This window comes from Anthonomus grandis, chromosome 15 (genome assembly GCF_022605725.1).
Source record: "Anthonomus grandis grandis chromosome 15, icAntGran1.3, whole genome shotgun sequence".
Lineage (NCBI taxonomy): Eukaryota > Metazoa > Arthropoda > Insecta > Coleoptera > Curculionidae > Anthonomus > Anthonomus grandis.
This window is the reverse complement of record NC_065560.1, coordinates 8613201-8637306: the sequence shown is the minus strand read 5'-3', so window position 1 is coordinate 8637306 and position 24106 is coordinate 8613201. Positions and strand designations below refer to the sequence as shown.

At 32.8% G+C, this 24106-nt stretch overlaps 2 protein-coding genes and 1 long non-coding RNA gene across 3 annotated transcripts in view; 1 reads left to right on the top strand and 2 right to left on the bottom strand.

Moving 5' to 3' along the window:
• LOC126745381 (mitochondrial chaperone BCS1) overlaps positions 1–24106 on the bottom strand; it is a 479053-nt gene that overhangs the window by 235701 nt on the left and 219246 nt on the right. The window lies entirely within an intron of this gene.
• On the bottom strand, positions 1671–4058 carry LOC126745393 (translocon-associated protein subunit beta). The gene has a single exon (XM_050453225.1). It carries the CDS (start codon positions 3892–3894, stop codon positions 3307–3309), a length of 588 nt encoding a protein of 195 aa, XP_050309182.1. The 5' UTR covers positions 3895–4058; the 3' UTR covers positions 1671–3306.
• LOC126745394 (uncharacterized) lies at positions 11959–18265 on the top strand. The gene is made up of 3 exons (XR_007663532.1): positions 11959–12154; positions 17711–17835; positions 18175–18265. It is a non-coding gene; the product is annotated as an uncharacterized LOC126745394 (long non-coding RNA).

The window sequence follows — 24106 nt, the reverse complement described above, 5'->3', positions numbered from 1 at the left end:
ATTTACTCAATTTTTAAGTGATGCTATTGATGACGTCGGCCAGACTGATGTAGTTTACACAGACTTCTCAAAGGCCTTTGACTGCATTGATCATTTTACTGTACTTGAAAAACTATTCTCGTTTGGATTTAGTCCATCACTTGTCTCTTTTTTTAGATCATATCTTACTTCAAGGCAACAATTTGTTTCTTATAACGGCTTCAAGTCTGAGTTGTATTTGGCTTCATCTGGGGTGCCTCAAGGATCGAATTTGGGGCCTTTACTGTTCTTACTTTTCATCAATGACCTTTCCCGCGCCTTAACTTGTGAAAACTTACTGTTTGCCGACGATTTAAAAATATATACCAGAATCAATAGTATTGACGACTGTGTATTTCTCCAACATCAACTTAATATTTTACACACCTGGTGTATAAAGAATTAACTTAAAGTAAATATTTCTAAATGTAAAGTAGTGACATTCACTCGGAAACGTAAACCATTAAATTACGTATACAGTATCAGTTCTGAAGAATTAGAGCATTGTGAAAATATACATGATTTGGGGGTTACATTTGATACCCAACTGACATTTATTCCCCACACTCAGTCAGTCCTTTCATCCGCAAATAGAGTTTTAGGTTTCATAATGAGAAACTGTAAGCAATTCACTAATATTACATCTCTTAAAACACTGTTTTACTCACTAGTTCGATCAAGACTTGAATATTGCTGCTTAGTGTGGTATCCAATCAGATTCATGTTATGGCTCTAGAGAATGTTCAAAGAAAATTCCTCAAATTTTTGCATTTAGAAACTGGTGTCTATCCTCAAAGAGGATTTGATAATGCTCTTTTACTGTCTCAGTTTAATATCGATTCTCTTAATTTTAGAAGGATGCTCGTTTCTAATAACTTTGTATATAAGCTTACTCACAATCTTATTGATTCGCCCCATCTTTTATCAATGTTAAACTTTAGAGTACCAAGATGTAACTCACGGCTTACCGAAACATTTTATTGTCCTCATTCGAGAACTAACATTGGTAAGAAGTCACCAATTTTTGTTATGACCACAAATTTTAACAGCATCTCTGCTTTGTGCGATATAGATTTAACTGTTCTCTTAGACAAGTAGGTATTTTCCCTAGGGAAATTTTCTCCCCCCTTATTTAAGTTAGATGTGTAGGTCTCATAGCTTAAGCACATATTGTATTTTTCAGTTTTTTTCTCATATTTTATATCTGTTACTTGGTGTGCTAGCTTTGTTCTGTAAATGGTTTTGTACTGTTGAACAATAAATAAATAAATTAATAGATAAGTAAAAACAATAATTTAAATTTTTAGACTGGGTAATATAATATGGTAACAAAAAGAACAATTTCGATATTAAATATAACAGTCATAAAGCAAAAGAAGCTGTGTAAAAAATGACAAAAAACTAAAATTAAAGGAAAACTCTGGTAGGGTAAAAGTGTTTAAAAAAAGAAACTTAAATGGTACTCTTTGCTTTTGAATTAGCAAAATCATTAATTAGGTCATTAAAAATTTATACATAAGGAATAATTTCTTTCTGGACCTGTGAATGTCCCCATTAGTAAAGCCCAGACAATGATATCAAACAATAATTTAACAATTTTAATTCACTATCACATAAAGCTGTAGTGATTGGCAAGGTTTAAAAAAAACAGATCATATCAAAAAATGTATTTAAACATTTACAAATATTTAGTTTGACGCACAATGGTTCTTAAAGACATGTTTGGGTCACGGGCGCTAATAACTAAGAATTTAGATACAAATGTTCTTGAGGAACATGTTAGGAATAAGATTGTACAATTTTACAGTGATTGCCAAGTATTCAATTTCTTTTTGAATGATAATTATAAGATCTAAATTGAAGAAGACTTTTATTGTATATCTTTGATGCAGTACAATAAGGAGTTGTTTCACTTTAAACAAAGTACTTTCAGGAATTTTACAGATAACACTAACGTTATTCACTTTATTTTTACCCCTTAATAGTACATTAATAACGGATCTATCATATAATTTTCCTAAGGTTGGAATTTTTTCCGAAATTTCTCCTTTATATGAGTAGATTAATTCACTAAGTGTATTGGCTTAGGTGCGAGAGTTTAAAATTCTAAGTAGTTATTTCCACCTGTAGAGAACTTGTAGGATAGGCTGAGATAGAATAGCTGATTTAAAAAATGATTTATCGAACCACCATTGTGATATTAACAGTTTGCTTCCTGAAAGTTTTTTTCTTGGATAATTATGTTTATTCAATGCAAAACCCAAAAAAATCTGGATTTTTGAACAATGTCATTGATAACACCAGATCGTTTCTATTAAGCTTTCTGTAGATTGCCATTAATTATTTTTCATATATTTAAACATTTCTAGACATAGCATCAAAATTCTAAACCTTCAATGAAAGATACTTGAAACCTTAAACCATCAATTTCAAGTCAAGCCTCTACATGTTGGATAATATATTTTATAACCAAATCAATAGGAGGATGCTATTTTATTTCTTCCAATTAACTAGTTAAAAAATAGAAATTGTCATTTTTAAGAGAGAATTACAATTCACAAGCACAAGACTTTATATCTGTGTTATATCTTGCTTGGTATTCTCTAGGCTTCTATCTTGATTTGAAATCTTATTACAAAATTGTATCTATACAATTTTGAAATTTTTACAAGACATTTTCAAGTAAATTTTTTCCTAAGAGATTTATTATTACTTCAAAAAAGTATTTATATCCAAAATCAACTTTAGACATGAACTTAACAGCAACCTGTGTTTTATTACATCATTAATTTATAAATTAATTACTTCTTTTTTAAGTGTAAGTTCATTTACTTTGCCATTAGCCACTCTAGTTATGGTTCTGGGACAGGTCCTTATCACATTGAAAAAAGAAGAAATTCTTTGAGATGAGGACTTTGGACTTTCCAAACCAAACATATAAGTTGAATGAATTTTAAATAATCAACAATAACTTCTGAGTAAATGTTCCTTTTATGTTAAATTCATATGACATAATAAAGATTAAAAAAAAAACATTTTACTAAACAATATTCTTTAATTTGTACAATATCAAATTGTGAATGAAAGTAAAAAACAATTAAATACCTAAACAAAAATTTGATCTTAAATTACATGATGACATGAAATGATGATTTTAAACCAATTACATTCGGCAAAAGAAAATTAACAAACAAGTCAAGAACACTGCTGCAGTTGATAAAATTCAACCATATTCTAACATCACACAACCAATCCATTAAAATAAATAAAAAATCTTAACAAGTCTTTTTAATGCTTCTTTACTGGTTTCGCCAACTTCTCATAACTCATCTTGCTATTATACCATAAAACAAATGGAATCACCAAAGATGGGGTGGTCATAAGGGCGAAAGCCAACCAGTCCCAATGATGGGCAGAGAACTTCTTATCGTAGTCTCTGAATGCTACAATTCCACCCTCTCCAGGTTCTGAGCTGTAAGACACTTGAACCTTAGCATCAGGAGCATCTGACACCTTGTAGGTCACTTCGGCACTGGTGAAGTTAAAATATCCATACTTGTTTGGTCTGACAACAACCATATGGGTGAAATTGCTTTCTGGCGGAATTCTGGAAAACTTGGCGGTGAGGTGGCCTCCAACAATCTGGAATGCTTCAGGGTGGAAACCATTGTCCACAAGTTGTACATCTACTGCTGGAGCTTTACCAATGTTGTTTAAATTGTACCTCACTTCGATATCTTTACCTTCTACAAGATATTTGTTGAGGATCTGCTTGGCTACAAGAAGTCTGGCACCTTGGGACTCCTGGTTCTTTTCTTGTGTGCAGTAAGCTACACAAATAAAAGCCAATAGCACTGTTATTTTGTGGTAAAACATTGTGATTATTGTCTTATATTGTACTTTTAAGTTATTTTAGAAAGATGGAAAACACTTCATGTATCACACCATTCACCCTGTTCGAATATAACAGAGAGAGAAAGTACGGGATTAATCTTCTATGCCGAAAAATAAATGTGCCAAGTTGTCAAAAATTCTGGCCAACACAACACACCGCATGTCATACTGTCAATGCGTCATCAGCCACGTGATGCGACGTTGCCAATACGATATGGGAGTTAGGGTTCATTTGTAATCAATTCCACTTTGATTTTGACAATTCCGTAAATATAATGCTGCGTTTACATTCAATTTCTTTTACAATAAATGTCAGAAAAGCGGGAAACAGTCCAGAGATGTGTCGATAAATTTTGGATGTTGATTGGTCGCCTGTTTTACTGTTGCACCTTTTATACTTAAACCATTTACATTTGTTATTAATAAGATTCTAGAACATGGAGAAGTCTCTTCTAAATTTAAGATATCTGCCTTAAAGCCAAAGAGAAGAATAAAATGTAAAATTATAGACCTACACACATTAAAATGGTCTAGGGAACACATACAAATATGTTAATATTTTTGAGAAGATTGGAAAAAAGTTAATTATTGCAATTTTTTTACATTATTCGTATAAAATAACAATATAATTATTAACTTTTTTTTGTAGATTATAATTTACTCTTAATTTAGGGCCCAAATAAAAATAAAGAACAAAATCCCATTTATTACCGTTTATTAAAAAAAATTATAAAAATAAAAATTTACCAAATACAAATTAAACTAGTAGCCAGATGGTCCACCTCTATTATTAATAACACCTTGGCATCGCCTAGGCATACTTAAAATTAAATTATTAATTAATTCTTGGGGCAACTCCTCCCAAACATGTGTCACAGCAAGACGAAGCTCCAGAGCGCTTTGAAAAAAGTAAAATCGTTGAAGAAGTTGCCTTTTTAACCAATCCCAAACATGCTCAATTGGATTAAGGTCCGGTGAGGTAGAGGGCCAGGGTAGAAGATTGATTTGATTTTCCTCAATAGCGATTTGTACAAGTCGTGCTCGATGTGGTGGGGCATTATCTTGTTGCAACAACGAATTTGGGCCCATTTCGCGTAAATATGGAACAATTACAGGCAGTAGTATATTATCCCTATAACTTATTCCAGTCATTGTATTTTCCACAAAAATGAGGTTCGTTTTTCCGTCAAGTCTAATGCCACCCCAAAATATTAGTGATCCACCACGTTGCCTTACTACTTCCCGGGCATGACGCAAACGACTTTTATTTCCTTCCTCTCTCCAGACACGAATTCTACCAGAATCAGGATAAAATGAAAATCGAGACTCATCCGTAAAAAAAAACTGTGGCCCATCTTTCTTGATTCCAATTAACATGTTCTTGGCACCACGTTAATCTTGCACCTCGATTTCCTAAAGTTAACCGAGGAACCCTTAGGGGTCTTCTGGCATGAAGTCCTCTCTCATTCAAACGGCACTCGTGAGAGCTGCTGAACCAAAACAGAGGCTGTTACCGTGGGATTTCTTTGAGCTCGCAAAGTTATAAAACGGTCTTGGGCAGGTGTGGTAACTCGCGACGGACCTTGATGCTGTTCTCTAACATCATTTGTCTCTCTATATCTTGTCCACAAACAGTTAATTACACTGGGAGATGTATCCAAAGCTCTTGCAACGTCTCTTTGACTTGTTCCTGCCTCAAGCATTCCGGCTGCTCTTAGCATTCCCTCTCGAGTTAAATGTCGTCTTTCCATTTTTATTGAATAAAAACTAAATCACAATTGTTCGGTTGGAACCACAGAAAATGCGAATTAAAGAATAGAATAAGTAGAATTTAAGAATTATAATCTGCGTTATTTCGACGAAATGCGCAAGTAGCAAAAAACGCTGTTCTGCCATGATTTTTTGTATCCAAATATTTATTTTACTTCGTTGGTATCTTAATATTAAAGGTAGAATCTATTCTGTATGAAAATATAAATATATAAAAATTTATAAGGCGAAAAAAACTATTTTTCTAAGTGTTCCTTAGACCATTTTGATGTGTATATTAGTTTAAAATCAAATTTGCGAAAGTGTTCAAAAAATATTTAAAAATCGAATTATATCCTTTCTGGAAAAGTATAATGTGTTATCTGATAAACAGTGTGGCTTTATGAAAAATTTAAGTATCGATAATGCGATAGCGATACTAAGAAAGAAAGAAAGAAAGAAAATGTGGTATATTACGTAAAAATTATCTTGTGTACAAGCATCCTACAAGCTAAAAAAACAAAACAAAAATACAATTTTAAAAATTGACAAAACAATGAACAAAATTAAACACAAGAAGACAAAACTTTTTGAACATACTTGAATTAAAGATAACTGAATAAAACAATTAATTACTAAATAAAGGTAAACTTGTTCACAAAACTAGAGAAGAAAAAAGGTAAAAAAAACTTTCCAACATGTCCAAGGTTAAAACCTATCATTAAAAAAGTCATTTAGGTTATAATATGCCTTAGCCAATAAAAGCGTCTTTAATTCTCTTTTAAATTTCTTAACATCCGATATATGTCTAACACATAGAGGAACATCATTGTAAATTTTTTTACTTATGTAAATTAATGAGCTTTTGGTAAGGGAAGACGTAGGAATAGGTAGGGGAACATCATTTACACGACGAGTCAAATGGCCAGTGTCAGAGGGTAGTTTGGGAATTTTGTGAATAAGAGCAGCTGTTTCTAAGATAAAGAGTGAAAAAAGAGTTAGGATTTTTTCAGAAATGAAGAGGGGTTTGCAAGAATCTCTTAACTTAGCAGAACACAGGTATCTAACTGCCTTTTTTTGAATAACAAAGACAATGTTAAGTAGCCCCTTATTGGTTAAACCCCAAAAAGGCAAGCCATACCGAATATGAGATTCAATAAATGAAAACTACACTGAACGTTCAACCACCCCTCCGAGCTCTTGTTTTGCCATTATTACTGCAAAACATCCAGAAGATAATTTCCCAGCTAAATGTAAAATATGATCTTCAAACCGAAGGTGACCATCAATGGTAATTCCTAGGAACTTGCAGCACTCTTTATTCTGCAAGACGGAATTTCCGTCAAACATCAGACCCTGAACATCGCACTTAAACCCCATAATAGACGTCTTTCTTACATTAAACACGAGCCTGCTGGAAGCACACCACCCTGATAAAATCTGAAGGTCTTTAAGGATACAAGTCTTAATATAATCAGAATTTTTATGGCTCCATAGTATGCTGGTATCATCAGCAAACTGAACCACCTTGCCCTGCAGTTTCAATGAACTCAATTCATCCACATACAGTAAAGATAACAATGGCCCCAACACTGAACCCTGGGAAACGCCGCATTTTAGGGATCTAGAAGCAGACAAACTCTTAGACACTGTAACCTTCTGAGTACGATTTGATAGATAGGACTCAAGCCATCGCAACGCTACGCCTCTAAAACCATATTTATCGAGCTTAGATAACAGTGTTCCATGATCCACACAGTCAAATGCTTTGGATAGATCACAAAACACTGCCGCCGATGACTCTCCAGAATTCAAGGACACATAGACGCTCTCCAAAAAGCTAAAAACAGCATCATGAGTCCCTTTACCGGCTTGAAATCCAAACTGATTTGCAGACAAAATGCCATTATGATGTAAAAAGGACAAAATTCTGCTTTTTGCTTGTTACTTTTGAAAGTTTTTCAACTATCTTAAAGAGGGTAGACAAAATAGAAATGGGACGAAAATTACAAGGCTGATCCAAATCTCTACCCTTATGAAGAGGGATAACCACTGCCTCTTTTAAACATGAAGGAAAAATGTCAATATGTAAAGAATTGTTTATGGCAGAAACTAAAGCATTTAAGGCTGAATCAGGCAAAAAAGTAACAACCTCGAAGATATGCCATCAGCTCCAGATGATTTATGGTTTTTAAGGCGTTTGATTTCATTTTTTACTTCGGTAAGATCGACAGGATGAAAGAAAAATGAATGCTCAACCGACACTTGTTGAATATAGTGTAAGGGATTAATGTTACTACGAATGCCCTTGAGCAAGATATTAGGTATATCACAATAATAGTCGTTTAAAATGTCAGGTCTTAACTCCGGTTCGCTACCGCATTGCTGAGATAGCTCCTGGGATCTATTTTTTGTGAGAGATTGGCTGCAAGGTTACTAGCAATATCACAGTAGAAGGAATTGAGGACATTGGAATCTAAGGTACTTGGAATAACCAAGACATTATTTTTGCCCCTTAGCTCATTTAAAATCTTCCAAGACTCTTTTGGAGGAATTATTTATCCTTCTTTAAAAGTAGGTAAGATAAGAACAGTTCTATCCTTATCATTACCAGCGGGCACGTGTGTTACAACCTGAAGATCATCCTAAAAGACTTGTATTTTGCCAGTGGCTTTTAGAACAGTTCGGCAGAAATAAAGATTTTACAAAATTAATTTTGTCTACAGGCGAGGTTACATTTACACGAGATGGAGAGTAAAATTTCCACAACAATCATGTTTGAGCAGTAGAAAATCCGCATGCTATAAGAAGAGCTAATCTTCAAAAAAGATTTCCATTAAATATTTGGACTGGCATGGTAAAAATCATACTTATTTGAGCCTAAGCTGTCTAATTGTGAGATAATATGTAGCTCCAACACATTTTAGACGAAAAGTTCATGAACATCTAAATAATGAGTTTCTAAATAGATGGATGATCCAATTTTTTGACCTCCGCGCCCCTCAGATTTAACGCTCGGTGATTTTTTTTATGTGGGGCTACTTGAAAGAGTTAGTGTATCAGAATCGAGCAGTCGGTACTTTGGTAGAATTTTAAGAGCGCATTGTTTATTTAAATCTTAATCATTTAAAGGAAATGCATGCGTTTTTTAAGCACCTCTCTATGTGCTATGATCGATTCCCCAGCCTGCATAGTTAGCTCTAAATAATAAATCTAAACGAATTAAACAACAATGTTCTCAGTTCTCAGGAACAAAAAATGGTGCTTAAAAACTGGCTAAATCTAAAAAAACTAGAGATTGACAAATGTATCATCGTTGTTCTTAGGGACCGAATTTCAATTGCTAAAATCATTTTTATTTAAACCTTTCGGAAGTTTAGGAAGTTAAAGCCTCTTTATTTTTGTTTAACTTTAACACATTTAATAAACTTTTATATAAAAAAACAATAGTTTTTACAGGTGTGCAATAGAGTTTTTTTATGGTCAGTAAATAATGGTTTAGAGCTTAATATTAAAAAAAGGGCCACAATAGACATTCTTTCAGATTAGCTATAAATCATTAGACACTAAATGACTTGGTTCTCAAATCTCTTACTACCATAGATAACTTACCGCCCGATTGCACTAGTTCCAGTAATATCGAAGATTATGGAGAAAGCAGTCAACCAATAACTAAGATAATGGGACAACTTAAGATAAACTTAAGATAACAACTTAAGATATATGGAATCATCTGGACTAATCAGCGATTATCAATACGGCTTCCGAAAGCTTAGATCCACCGGCGATCTTCTGGCTTACGTCACACACTTGTGGACGGAGGCCATGGAGAAGCACGGCGAGTCCCGCTCAGTCGCTCTTGACATTTCCAAGGCATTTGACAGAATGTGGCATGAGGGACTACTAACCAAGCTCTCCTTAATTGGCATACAAAACTCATTATTAAATTGGATCATAAGTTTTCTTGAACAACGAACAATCCAAGTAGCCGTCGATGGACACCTCTCCGACAAATTTAACATTAACGCTGGAGTCCCTCAAGGATGCATTCTATCCCCCACCCTTTTCTTGATATATATCAACGATTTGCTAGGAACCACTGTTAATCCAATCTACAGCTTTGCGGGCGACAGCACACTTATTTCCACATTTAAGTCCGCCAAACCAACGACAGCCGCAACTTTTCAGAATCTTAGGCAGCAACAAGTAGCTTCAACCAACAACGATATTAGAGCAATCTTGGAGTGGGGCGGTAACAATTTGGTCAATTTTAACGCTAAAAAAACGCAGGCTGCAGTATTTACGATGAAGACTAACGTTGATGGCCCGGAGCTGCTTATGACAGGGAAAACATTGCCAATGAAATCATCTTTACATCTTCTAGGAGTCGAAGTCACCAACAGTATATCCTGGCATGACCACGTTGCCGAGGTCGCCAGGGTAGCTTCCAAAAAACTCGGAGTGCTTTTCAAAACGAAAAAACTGCATACACCAGAACAGCTGCTGACTCTTTATAAGGCTCAAATACGCCCTTCCCTCGAGTATTGCTCGCATGTCTGGAGCTCTGCACCCAAGCATAGTTTAAAGCTGCTAGATTCTATACAGAAGAGAGCTATTCGTCTTATCGACAAACCAGAATTGACAAAGAGTCTGGAGCACAGGAGAAAGGTGGCTGATCTCTGTTTATTTTACCGTTATTATCACGGTAAGTGCTCCTCTGAGCTGGCAGGCCTGATTCCACCCAGGGCTGTTCCGGCAAGAAGGACGCGTCTAGCAGTTGCGGCTCATCAACATCGAGTCCACCTGCCTACCCCAAGGACGTCGCTGTATCGGGACTCATTCATCTGGAGAACATCTTCTTTGTGGAATGGGCTTCCACCTCACATATTTCCCGACGCATACAACCTGCAGCGATTCAAGATAAATGCCCACAAATATCTTCGCGCAAGCACCACTCCAAGAGTGACATAGGACTTTCCTCTTGTGCTTGTGTTTACCATAAAAAAAATTAAAAAAAAACAAAACTGTATTTGAAATTGTCTATAAGGTTACGTTTTAGATTTTTCTTATTAGTTGCTTGTTTATTTTTTAGTATAGTTTTGTTTAATTCCATATAATTGGTTATTTGTTATATACAGTTACCACTTAATACTAATATTATTACTATTACCATTACTTTCCTGTTCTTACTTTATCAAGTATTATTTGATATTTCTTTTGTGATATAGCAGGCTGTACCAAGTCCTTTCAGAATATATTTCTAGAATCGAAGAATTAACGTATTTTAGGGATAAATGACTTTCGTAGGTTTATATGGAAGTTGAGACCGAGTTGTTGACGATGGGTATTGAAGATGTGTGCCAATTGTTGAAATAATGAGTGGTATAATAATTATTTTTTGCTGTTTTCAAAGTCTCTGAACTTTTGTGGCTAATTCCTGCTATTATTCAGTATATTTAGCTTGAATGTTGGGGTAGTTAGGTATTGATATATCTGTAATATAGCTGATTTTCTCCTTTTTGGGAAACGATGTCTGACCTATTGAATGATGCTGTTTTATGCTGTGCGAATTTCTACGTCCCAGGATAGTTTGCATTTGTTGATATCTATACTCGTGGTTGGGTTGGGTTATGTCTTTGCGAGTGCCTGATGAATTTTTCTACCATGTTGTGTCTTTCAGTGTATTCTGTGCTTGCTCGGATTTTGCATCCACCGGTAATATGGTCTATTGAGTCATTTATACGAGAGTTTTTTAGAGATATATGACTTTGCTGTATGTTGCCTTTATTTTTTCCATATACTCACTTTGTTGTCCATGCTCTATATTTTGATTGCGGTATATACATCCGATGGATGACTGGCTGAGGATAGATCTGAGGTGTGTAATTTTTTTCAGCTCTGGAGACTGCAAACAGAGGAAGAACTTCCGAAGTTGCTGGTTCTATTTTAAATGTAGTGCTTTATCTATCATGCTTCTTCCTTATTGATTTCTATTTATTGTAACTCTTTTACCTTACAAGAATTGGGATGGTGGTTTCTATATTTCGTGAGTATATGGATATTTTTCTGGTTTATTGATTATACTAAACGAGCCTATTTTATTCTTGTTAATTGGCTCTATGGTTGAAATTCAATCGGTAAAATTACTTTTAGGACAGACGAGCATTTGTCACAATAATCAAAAGCGGGAGCGGACTAATAAATAAGCTGCTGACAAGTGACAACCGGCATATGCTGCGTTCTTGACATTCGAACCTTAACCTCCTTTTATGTTTACATTTTTATAATTGTTATTTTTATGAGTCATTTCCCTGCATAAATTGTTGCAATAGAATTCCTCATTTTATAGACGGTGACGTCCCTGTGTGACCACAATTACAAGATAACTGGTAATTTACGTAGTTGCGTTTTGAATAAATCCATTGTTAAACATCTGGTAATCTTACTGTTTGGATTTTCACAAACTGGTGGGTTTTTTGGTGTTTTAATTTGTGTAAGTAGTACTTGTTTACCTGCCATAAAGGAATTTTAATATAAAATATAAGTAATTGAAGAAAACCTATCTATATGTATGTTATAGGGTAGGATACAATTAGTAGCCCCTTTCAAAAGCCCAGTCCCACAAGCTCCTCAAATATTAGTTCACACTTTGTTACCTGCTTTTTAAACTAAATACTAGTAATGTATAAACTGGAAAGTTTTAATAATGTTTTTCCTATTTTTGGATATATGCACCACAAAGTACCTGTCTTATATATATCATTAATAAACATAACATATTCCTAAGGTTATCAATAAAATGGTCTATTGCTGGGTGCCATACATAGTGAAGTTTGCTTTAAATGCTGCTAATTAAAAACATACTTATAATTTATACATTATGAGTAATTTGAGGTGTTTTCTCATTTAATTCGCAGTCATGTCATATGCAATTCTTTAACAGTTGTTAATAGTGCAATTTATAGCTTCAAAACCAGGGCAATTAGTAACATGCATTTGTCATCTATGTGCATTTAATAATGTTTTGAGTTTAGATTATATCTACCTTAACAAAAAAATTTTAAATAATTAGATTGCAATATTGTTATACATATTGTTATATATACATACCTCTTATTGTAATGATGCCCAAATGTACTGAGATATTTGTATGCACTATCAAAATCATGTAATTTTTTAATTATATTCCCTATTCTACATTTAAAAAGAACCAAGTTTGTACCCAACTAGTCTAGCCTACTTCATCCAGAGACATACAGCAAACCAAATCAAATTAAGTGTAAAATCTATCAGTGTTTTGTTCATTACCTCATATAAGTCATGCAAATCTATCAAAATTAATTGTAATAAAGGTTCTGCTCTTTTTATTTTTTTTTCTTTTAAACATTTTTATCCTGTTTATAGATCTAATGTTATTGGGTATTTCATTATAAAATTTAGGAGCTAAATAATCTACAAATTTGAAATACATAGTTTTCTTGGTGTTCAGTATTACTAAATGTTTGTTTACACTTATTCGGGTGAAATAATGATGAATATGAATTTTTAGAAATTTGTAAAAAAAGTATAAACAGACAATGTGTACATAGAGACATTCAATGTTAGAAATTTTTGTGTGATATAATAGTTTTGTTAGGCATAGACTGTTTCTGTTTCGAGTTCTGTATGGTTGCTAACACTTTCAGGTTTGTTTTGTAAGAGCATCCTCAAATAGGGAATACATACCACAGTAAATTATATTAATCAAATCATTTATTTCCACATGACAGAATAAAAAAAATATATTTTGGAATTGTCGGAAAAAAGTTAAACTAATACAAGATATAACTAACATAACACACAAAATAATTATCCTAAATAGAAACAATCACAATACATAGGTTGATTTGATTGAAACTATGCTTCCAATGTATAATGTGGGTTTTCTGCCATTAAATGTTTTACATCTATGTTTAAGGATATTAGATCTTTAAGGATTTTATTTCTGGGGTCTTTTGCATCTGCATTATTCTAGCATTGTGAATGTAACAATCATTGTGGTATATCTGTTGTTATTGCCACATGTTGCATACTGACTCAGGGTTTTTCTGTATGTAGGAAGCACACTGGAAAACATATAATCCAACAGTTGTGAGGATTCTTTTATCTTTAAAAGATTTGCAACAAGAAATTTTGACTGGACAGCAAAACATTGTTCTAATAATTTATTTTTGCCCAATAAGTATTTTCCCAGTATGGTTCGAATTACCCTATGGATGGAGTCTATAGATTAAGGTAGAAGAAATTGTTGATAATTGTTAGTAAATAAATTGACTCTTCAGGGTAGTCTGATCTACATAATCCCTGAGTTGTAAAATTGCATAATTCTTGCTTGCAAGATTGTTACTCAATTTGTCAATATGGGCATTCCAGGCTATAATCACACCAAGAAAGTTAATTAATTTCTGCTGAAACAGTGCACAATCATTCCCTATACCTATCAAGAAGTCTAATGGCACATGATGTCCTCTAAGTGGAGTGAAGACCACAAAGCAGAGGCAGTTAAGATGAAGTCCTTTTTGGCATCATTCAAACATCTCCTGCACATATTGGTTTGCCTTGCTTGCCAACACTTAATAGTCTTCAGCATGAAGAATGGCCGAGGTATCATCTGCCAATAGGGTTATGCATGCTTTATTTACAAATCATTGATAAAAATCAAAAGTATAGGTCCCAGGACACTACCCTGAGGGGCCCCAGTTTTCACTTACCAACTCAACATAGACATTCCCTTCTCAACCTGGTTTCTTCCAGCCAAATACATTTTGATCCACTGAAAAGCTGGTTCTCTGGTTCCATATGTGTACAATTTGCTAAGCAGGATTTTATGGTTAATGGTGTCAAAAGTTTCAGTGAGATCAAGAATATTACCAGAAACTTAAACTTCCTGTTAAAATTATCAAGGACTTCCAGATAAAAGGACACAATTGCATATGTTGTTGATTGCCCAGAAACAAACCCATATAGTTTGGAGTCAAAATTTTAAAGGTCTTAATAAACTGACAGAAGAGCAATTGGCCTGTAGTTGTTTCTCCCTTTTTAGAATTTCATTCAAGCATGAAGAGTACAGATTACATTATCCACTCCACAAGACTTTTTACGCGGAATCAGCTGTATTATTCTGCCAGTCTCGACTTTACTCAATGGCATCAGATGTTGATGGTTTGTGGCAATGTAAAGGTCATCTTAGGAGTAGAGTTTTGAGCTATATTATCCCAATCCATTTTGTTTATTTGTAGAATTAATAAGTGTTTCTGAGTTACGGTTTCTTTTAGCAGAAGCTATATTAGATTGATTAAAATTTAATTGTTGCTTGTAATGAAGAATAAGTTGGTCATTAGGATCAAGACTTTTGCATAGTTTATGGAGACCATGAAGAGCGGATTCCTTCATTGATAAGATCAGGAGTTATCTAACACCAGTTGCCTCTACCAGAGGTCCTTTTAGGATGAGTTCCATTTGCAACAGCCATGTTAAAGAGATTGTAAAAAGTGGAGAAAAAATATTGAAATCCCTCCTCTATGCCTAAGTCCTGTCCTGTAAGTGAAGAACCCATTGTTCTTGGGTTAGAAAGATAAAGTAATTTTTGTTTTCTCAGAGAAAGATCTAGAAATAGGGGGATTGCATGGACAACTACTCTGTGATCCAAGAAGGTAACATCAATGGTTCAAGTGGCAACATTTGAAGAATTCATAAATATGTTGCCTATTAGGGTGTTTGACTTGCCTTGCACTCTTGAAGGGTCAAAAATATAAATACAATAAAAATATAATACTTGGATTTACACCATAAGAACTGAAAATATCATGAATCACCTTGGTTTCCTTTGACTCTATAAACATTTTGTAATTTAAGTCGCCACAAACAAATAAAGACTTCACCATGGATTTATAAGTACCTATTGTTAGCAGTTTGGTACAGAGAAATTCCCTCAGCAAATACAATTTTGATATTAAACAACATATTTTGTTTGTTAGATATGACATATCATTTGTCTATTTGACATGTTGACCTATAATCGCTCCCAAATATTTAGTTTTGGACACTCCTACAATTGAATCATCACCCTCTTTATCTAGTATAACTCTATCAAAGTCAGGTATGTTTGCAAGTGTTAATAAAAAGGCAATAAAACTGGTTTTTCACAGATTCAAAAACAGTCCCCTGTTGACAATATTAAATTTCTTGACTGATTTTTCTTTTGTATTAGTCCTTGCAATTCCAGAAAAAGGACTATACAATCCAGAAGACATAATTTTACCACATATTCAAATACTAACAGCATTTGCTGATTCAGAATACAATAGCTTGCAATATTTGTTATGCATTTTTATAATATGTGGCAATAATTTTACGTTATTATTTTTGTACATAGTTATTTTATCTGTTTACTACTCTGCTTTTTGATAATTGTTCGTATTATCTTAGGATCCAATTTCTCCACCCCAATTATTTAGAAATGTATATAATATAATCTTTGCTATTAATGTTCAAATTTATTTATCTTATATTACATTTTGGCTAGTAATCAAATAACACATATCAATGGGGGTTTCCAGCATTCAGAGTTATCATACTAATGAATAATTTTTCTCTGCATAGCGATAACAATGGTAAAAACAATTAGCATTAAATCAGTTCTTGGAATTGAAATACTGATAATTAATTTAATAATTGAATGTAGTTTGTTCTTTAGTTAGTTGGTTATAGTGACTCCAAACAACATATATATTTTACTGTTGTAACAAATTGGTAATTATAATTTCATGCAATCATATCAGATAAAGAATTCATATATTTACCAATCCAATTTCATTGCATAGAATAGTTTTACAATGGGAAATTAATTGGCAGCTATCTAAAAAAACAGCTCTGAAAATACATCTTCCAAAATATATTTTTAATACCAAATTATTTTACTGGTTTAAATTCCTAAAATGTGTTATTTGGATCAATTATTAAGTCCCAATTTATTTCAGTCCCTTTTAAAGATAAACTTTAGTACATGCAATTGTTGATACAAGCATTTGAAGAGTGTAGTGATTCCATGCATAATTCATAATCTTTGAAAACACCCCAACCCTATAAATTCTATAATAATCAGTTTGCATAGCCTTGAGAGCCAAGGCTCAATTGAACCTCATTATGGAATTCAGAAAAAAGTGTTTATTTCCTATTACACTAATGATGTCTTATTTTTTTTTGTTATTTAGATAGATAAATATAGATACTTTAGGTGTAAATAAAAGCGGTACAAAAACAGCTTGAAACTGCTCTTTTCTATTTTAAGACATTTACGGTAAATAAATACAAATTTTTCCTTATGCTAAGCTAAACTTTGTCTGAATTTAAGGAGGAAGATCGCTTAAGTGACTGCATTTATGTCCCGATGATTTCATAATACAATTATTATGGTGTTATTTTCCTTTTAATGGAGTCTGAAGATCCCTTAATAATTCGAATTATTTAAACGATTTCACTAGATTTTGGGTGTTTTTATCCCCATTTTACAGTTTAGAATCAAAAACCTGGTCTGGAACACTCTTCCTTTGCTACCTTGATTGTAGGAGTTGATCAGCTTTCAATACCTTTTAAATGAAGAAAAAGGTGGATTCGTCCTAAAATATATCTTTTTTAGCTACTCACTTTTAATAACACATTTTCATACTGTTTGATGTTAACTGTATGTTTTGCACACACACATATACAAATTATTCAACTGAATCATTTCTGCAATTAATACCATGGTATTTAAAAAAAAAACCAGTTTATAAATAAAATTCCATGTATTGTATTCCCTTTAAATTAGCATAAGAAAATAGACATGAGCTGAATAATTAATTCTCATTTAACTATTAAGTGGTTTTTTATGTATAACTTTATATTTAAGTGGTGTAGAGATTTTATAAAAACCTTCGCACGAGATTAAAATAGCCACTTATAAGAGTCATTTTTATCTAATCAAAACGTAGTGCTATCACATAATTTTGAAATTTAAAAAAAATTGTAGAAATGATCTGCAAACTACTTATTTTTACTGTTGCCCTGACAACATTAGCCATGGCTGCCCCTGTGCCCGAAGAAAATCTAATGGTTGAAGTAGGAGATTTAAGTGAGAAGTGGACTCAATGGAAGGTAATAGACATATTCATAATGTGTATTTATTTTCTGTAATACTCTAATTAAAAGTATAATATAATTGAATAATCATGACAATTGGGCCGGGAGGGAGGGCATACTGCAAAGTGTTTGGTACTTCTAGTTATATCGGAAGTAGATTTTAACACACCGTATAGATTTTATAGAATCAAAACACATAATATTAATTCAAACAATGGTCTCTGGCTTTCAAATGGCACATATGGAGGTCTTTATTATTTGAGTTCCTCGTAATAGAGGGTCGATTTTAGTAGATTTTTTTAAATGCAAAAACCGCATTTATTAATTGTTTTAAACGTTGTTTAAACTTTTTAGACAAAGCATAACAAAACCTACGACACACCTGAAGAGGAAGCTAAAAGGTTGGCAATTTTCAAAGATAACATACAAAAAATAGTCGACCATAATAAAAAATACGCGACCGGTGAAGTCACCTACACCCAGGGTCTAAATCAATTTGCTGATCTTAGTCAGCAAGAGTTCGCCGACACCTACTTGGGAGTAAGGAACGTAAAATATACCGGGGGAGCCCCTTGAGCATGAGGATTTTGTTACATATGAGGATTTTCTTACATATGATATATTCGCAAAATAATATTCAATTAGTAATATAGACACTACAATATATAGTTGTATAGTTTTAAAGAGTCTTATAATCGTTTCAAGTCATATTTATGTCAACTTTATACCTATATATCTGTATATGTTGTTCTTTTATTAAAAGTGTTTATTTATAGACTACACACCTATTTTTTTTCGACCATTTGAAAATAATTGTAAGAAATATACAGTCTTTATTAAAATACTGTATAGTATTAAAGGATGCTCTTTTTTGACGATCCGACAAGGGATTATTTAATACAACTTATTGAAATATCTTAAATAAACTAAGTAAAATTTTTATACAAGACGACAACTTTATCATATTTTATAATATATTTTTTAATAAGTTAGAAATGTATAATTATAATATTATTATTTAAAAATATTTTACAGGAGCTTTTAACTAAAGTATCACCACCTCTTGATTTCTTTTTGTGGGGTCATAAAAAATCTGTGGATTTTCAAACGCAACCCTAAGTCACTAGAGCAACTGCAGCAGTTAATAGTCGAGGAATGCCGTATTATATCCAGAGAAACATTGTAAATGTACGAAAAGAATTTGACAGTAGGCTTTATTATTGCCTTCAAAACAACAGAAATCATTATCAACATTTAATTAAATAATAATAAAAAATTTCAAAATCTTTCATTTTCCTTATTAAACAGAGAAGAATTTTCTGAAATGGCGATAACTGGAAAGCATTTTTCAAGTGCTTCAAGATGATGTATCGTATTGACTCCCCTTTCTATTTAAGATTTTGGGGATTGCAGATAAGGGTGGCTTTTAGAGACAAGAATAAAAAATTGGTAACATATTTAACTAGTTTATTATTTTTAGTTAATACTCTCAATGTTTGTTCCCCAAAATTTAAGTTACTTAGATATATTTTCTTACCTCAGAGCAAAAGTGTATTAAGTCACAAATCAAGAATTTTACAGGAGAGCGATAACAAAACAAAAATTGGGTTAATAATTTAATTTTTCTAATAGTTTAAGCAGTTTTTTTAATATTATTGAAGAATTTAAATACTTAGTAAGGTCACAAACCAAAATATTTTTTTTGTTTTTTATTTAAGTATTACTTTTTGCAAAAAATTGGACTTAACGTTTAAAAAAAACAAAATAATAGTTTACAACAAAAAAATGTATTGGCATTTTCTAGGGAAACCTCTAAGAAATAGGTTAACATGAAAACATCATAACTATTAGGAAAAAATAAAACAAAAAAAACTTTAAAAAATTACCTTTTTTTTATTCTCGAAAACTACAGTCACTTTTACTACTCTGGATTATTCTCTTGAATGGTTTCCTAATGTTTGAGATTCTGGAAAAAATTATGAAACCTTACTGGCACCCACTTTAGAAGTTTTTGCAGATCATTAAATTTTTTTGTGCTTATTGGATTTAAAGCATCCCATAATAAGACTACTGAATCCTTAATAATTTTATGACTTTTTCTAGCTGCTCTTCTGTTGAAGTCCACGCTTTGAAATTCTTGATCAAAATTTGTTTTAAAAAACAAAATACCAGGCTGATCTTTCCTAACCTGCATGAATACTGTTTGAGAGATTAAAAATTTATCGCCATTTTGAGTTTTTTTGATATTTTGTAATGGCGAATCGGGTGAGTTGTACATTTTATTAAAATCCTTAAATTCAGTTGTTGCCATTTCAAATATTTTAAAATCTTTGTTTTTACCCGAAATCCTAGCAAGCTGGAGCCAATCCCATGGAGTTATTATTTGAAAGTTTGGACATTTTTTAGCTTCCCTTTCTATTACTGAATGCACATTATCCACCTCCATGTGTGTGTGGCCACGAAGAAGATATTTGTGACTTATTTCTTTGATATGGGGATTTAATGCAAGCAGATAAAAATAACACATTATCATCTGTAAATTGCGGTTTTGTGATGGGCAATTATCAGTCCAAATAATTATTGACGATATAGTTTTTGGTAAAGATATTTGTATTGGACTAAACATGAAGCCATTACGTTCCCACCGCGCCCAGCAATTGACTCATTCCACATTAGGCAATTGACCTGTTGTTCGGTTGAATCATAAACGGTATAATTAAAACACCATAGCTTAAGACTATAAAAGCTCTGAGAATTAGTAAGCTTAGGACAGGGAAGGCATTTTTGTAAGTCTATCATTAATACTTTTTGTTCTTTATTATTCTTTGACATATCTTTGCCTGCCTTCTTAAGCTCGTATCTTTTATCTGCTTCCAATAAGTGAGATTCATACTCGGCTTGTAAAGTTTGCCTCTCATCTGCATTATCTGACTGTCTTAGATTAATTAAAAACTCATCACACACATCGCAGGTATCTTTTGATGCAGGGGCAAATGACAAATTAAACTCAGTGTTAAAAATTTGACTGTAGAGCCATTCTTTGCCAACTTCTTCAGGTAAAAGATTTTTTAAATCACAATCTTCTTTGTACATCCTATACATTGTTGTAGTGTTAAGATGATTTCCCAAATATTTTTTTACGGTTCTTCTGCGACTGTAGTGGGATTCTTCACAAGGAAATGATGCGATATGCATCACTAATTTTATTAATTGATGGCTGTTTTCCTCTTTTGTCACATTTAACAATTCCACTGGATTGGCATTTTTGAAGTGCACACCTGATAAATGTTTGGGATATATCTATTGGAGGTACGCAAGAAAAATGTTTTGCAAATGTTTTGTTTAAAAAAATATTTCAAGTTGTACTGCCGTTTTCCCGAACGACTTCCTGTGCGTTCTCTCTTTCGTTCTATAGAAGTCAGTTCAATGCAAGAACATAAAAATTGTCGTTTTTGATCTATAGTTGTTTCTTGGTTCCAAAATTCTTGATTTATCTGAATTCTTTCAGGACCCGCAATTTTTTCATTGCATTTTAAACGGCAATTCCTACAAGATTCTTTAACTTTCTTTTCTTTTATGATTTTCTTACTCTTTGAAGATTTATACTTTTCGCCAGCCATTCTCTTCTTTTTTCGCACATTTCTTTGCTAAGACGATTCATTCCTTACACGCTTCTTTCCTTTTTTTAAATTCTTTGGCTCATTATCTTCTTCCATAATTTCTTCTTGTTGATTTTCGTCTGTGGCCACCGATTCGCTATCACTGTTTGAAACACTACTGGGAACAAAGGAACTACCTGATTCGGCAAATGGATCTTCTTCGTCTTCGCCTAATACACGTGAGGACTGCGAAACGTGACAATTGCAAAATTTCTTCAAGTCCTTGATTCGCGGTACTGCAACCTGCTATATGGCTATCGGCAGGATTACTATTTGCAAATGTTGGAGATATAATAACATTGTCTTCTTTTGTGTTATCTGCCATGATTTGTACAAAGTTGTAAGATATATCTAAAAATTGCTGTGTTTCATTGTTTTCTCTCTATTTTTTCTCTCATTGTTTTCTTTCATTTTTTTCTTTCTGTTTTCATTGTTTTCACAGCTTAAATAATTACAGTAGTCTTCCTTATGCTGTGGCTGTGTTTCATTCTCGTTCATTGTTTCATGTGGATTTGGATTATCATCTCGGACATCTAAAAGAAAAAAAAAACAACAATATTATTGGCAATAAATATTAAGGAAGAAAGATTAATTAAAGAGAAGGAACTTACGTTGGGAGCATTCATATACTTCTACAGTGTCACCACCGTAATGCTCAGGGCTGCTAGGATTGTTTAATGCCATCCAAAGTAGCTTTCGAGATCTTTCCCCCATTTTTAAAATATCAAGTAGGTAGTCCTGCACTTAACACTAACACAAAATCGCACACTTATTTAATACCAATAGATCTATGCTTATGACCAATAAAATCAATAATTTTAGGTTACCGCAAAACTAACAAAACACGTGTTGACCTGTTGACTCTAAACGCAGAATGATAAAACGCAACAAATCAAATAGAAACAAACGTTTGGACTTAATACTGTTTTTCTCTTAATGTTTGGATGATATCATCTTGGACTTAATATTAGAAAATAAAGATAATACTGTTTTGCTCTAGAACTTGGGTGAACTTAATACGGTTTACAATATGCTAATTTCGCTGTTCTATGTCCAAGTCACCATTGGATTGAATGGGCAAAAAGAGCGGGAAATTTAAATAATATTTCTATAAAAACCAGAAAAAATTTTTTTTTTGGACTTAATACACTTTTGCTCTGAGGTACGGATTTGTTTAGTAAGAACATGTGACACAGACACATTTCTTTTAAAAAAATTGTGTCTGATGTATTTTTATAAAATAGGAGAGGTTCAGGTTCAAAAATATCTTAAGGCTTTTTTATTTCAAAGAAAACGGCATATATCCTATATTGTTAATACTGATCTGTTATGATAATATGCTGGTCAGATTTAGCATTCAAAATCTGCCTAGTAGGAGACTAACTCAGTGTATAGTATTCATTTGTGATGTCATAATGGCATCAAATATCATAATTGTAACTATTGATTTGATCTTGTTTCATATTCCAAAATTATATCCTTGATTAAGGAAGTATGTTTATTTTACTATAAATAAGGTTAGTTGTGCACCTTTTATTTGTATCTTACATGATTGTAATAACGTTTGGATAATATGGCATTTATTAGTTAGTAAACGTTAACACTATTTTTATAATATATCTCAAATTAAATAATTTTTATATACATATTTGCATATGAGTATGAAGGCGATAATTAGTTCTATGAACCACACTTAATCAAATGATGATTTCTTTAAGCCATGTCCGTATATAGGAGCATTAATTAATTTGTACAAAAACAAGAAATCCTGCTGTTTTGTTCTTGAAGATGAAGAGATTTCCAATAAAATACATCTCTGGTCATAGGTCAACTCAAAAATATCCAAATGGTACTTACAAGAGTAATATTTCAAAAACTTATTTTGCACCTTCTCTATCTTTTGAGAGTATCATAATTGGAACACCACATTATACTGCAATAGTCTAAACTAGGGCGAACATATATCTAATATAAAAGTTTCACAATTTCAGGAGACTTTAATTTAAGTTTGACCATTTTTCATAATCTGATCCAGGTCTTGAGTGCGACCTTTGGAGCACCACAGAGGGCTCTCTAAATTCTTTGGACAAAAAGTCATCAATTTTGACACACTGAAATCTACCAATTAAAAAACTTTCAATCCAATGCAGAGCAGGTACTTTAATCCCCAAATGATTTAGTTTCCTTAGAAATAGAGAATGATCACTTTATCGGAAGTATTCGAATCGTCAGTAAATATTGTCTACTTGAAAGCCGGATTCTACAAACGAGTAGTTTGAGTATTCCTATAGGTTAGTGGTAGTAGAGCGGCGAGGGCAAAAACCATGCTGCTCTGTGATTATTATTCTTACACATGCACTGCAGACACCACTTCATCAAGGATTTTTGCAAGTGTTGACTGTTTTTTTATATCTCTATAGTTTTGTACATTATCTCTATTGCGCCTGATCTGAAAATATCGTAAATGTAGGTATTTTATTTAAAAACGAGGGGAAACCTCCTGTTTTCAAAGATAAATTACGTAGAATGAACAGAAGTTTAGATAAAGTACAATAACACTACTTCAATAAGTATGACGCTATTTGATCAGCCCCAAATGAAATTTTTGATCGGCAACAAAAAGTGCA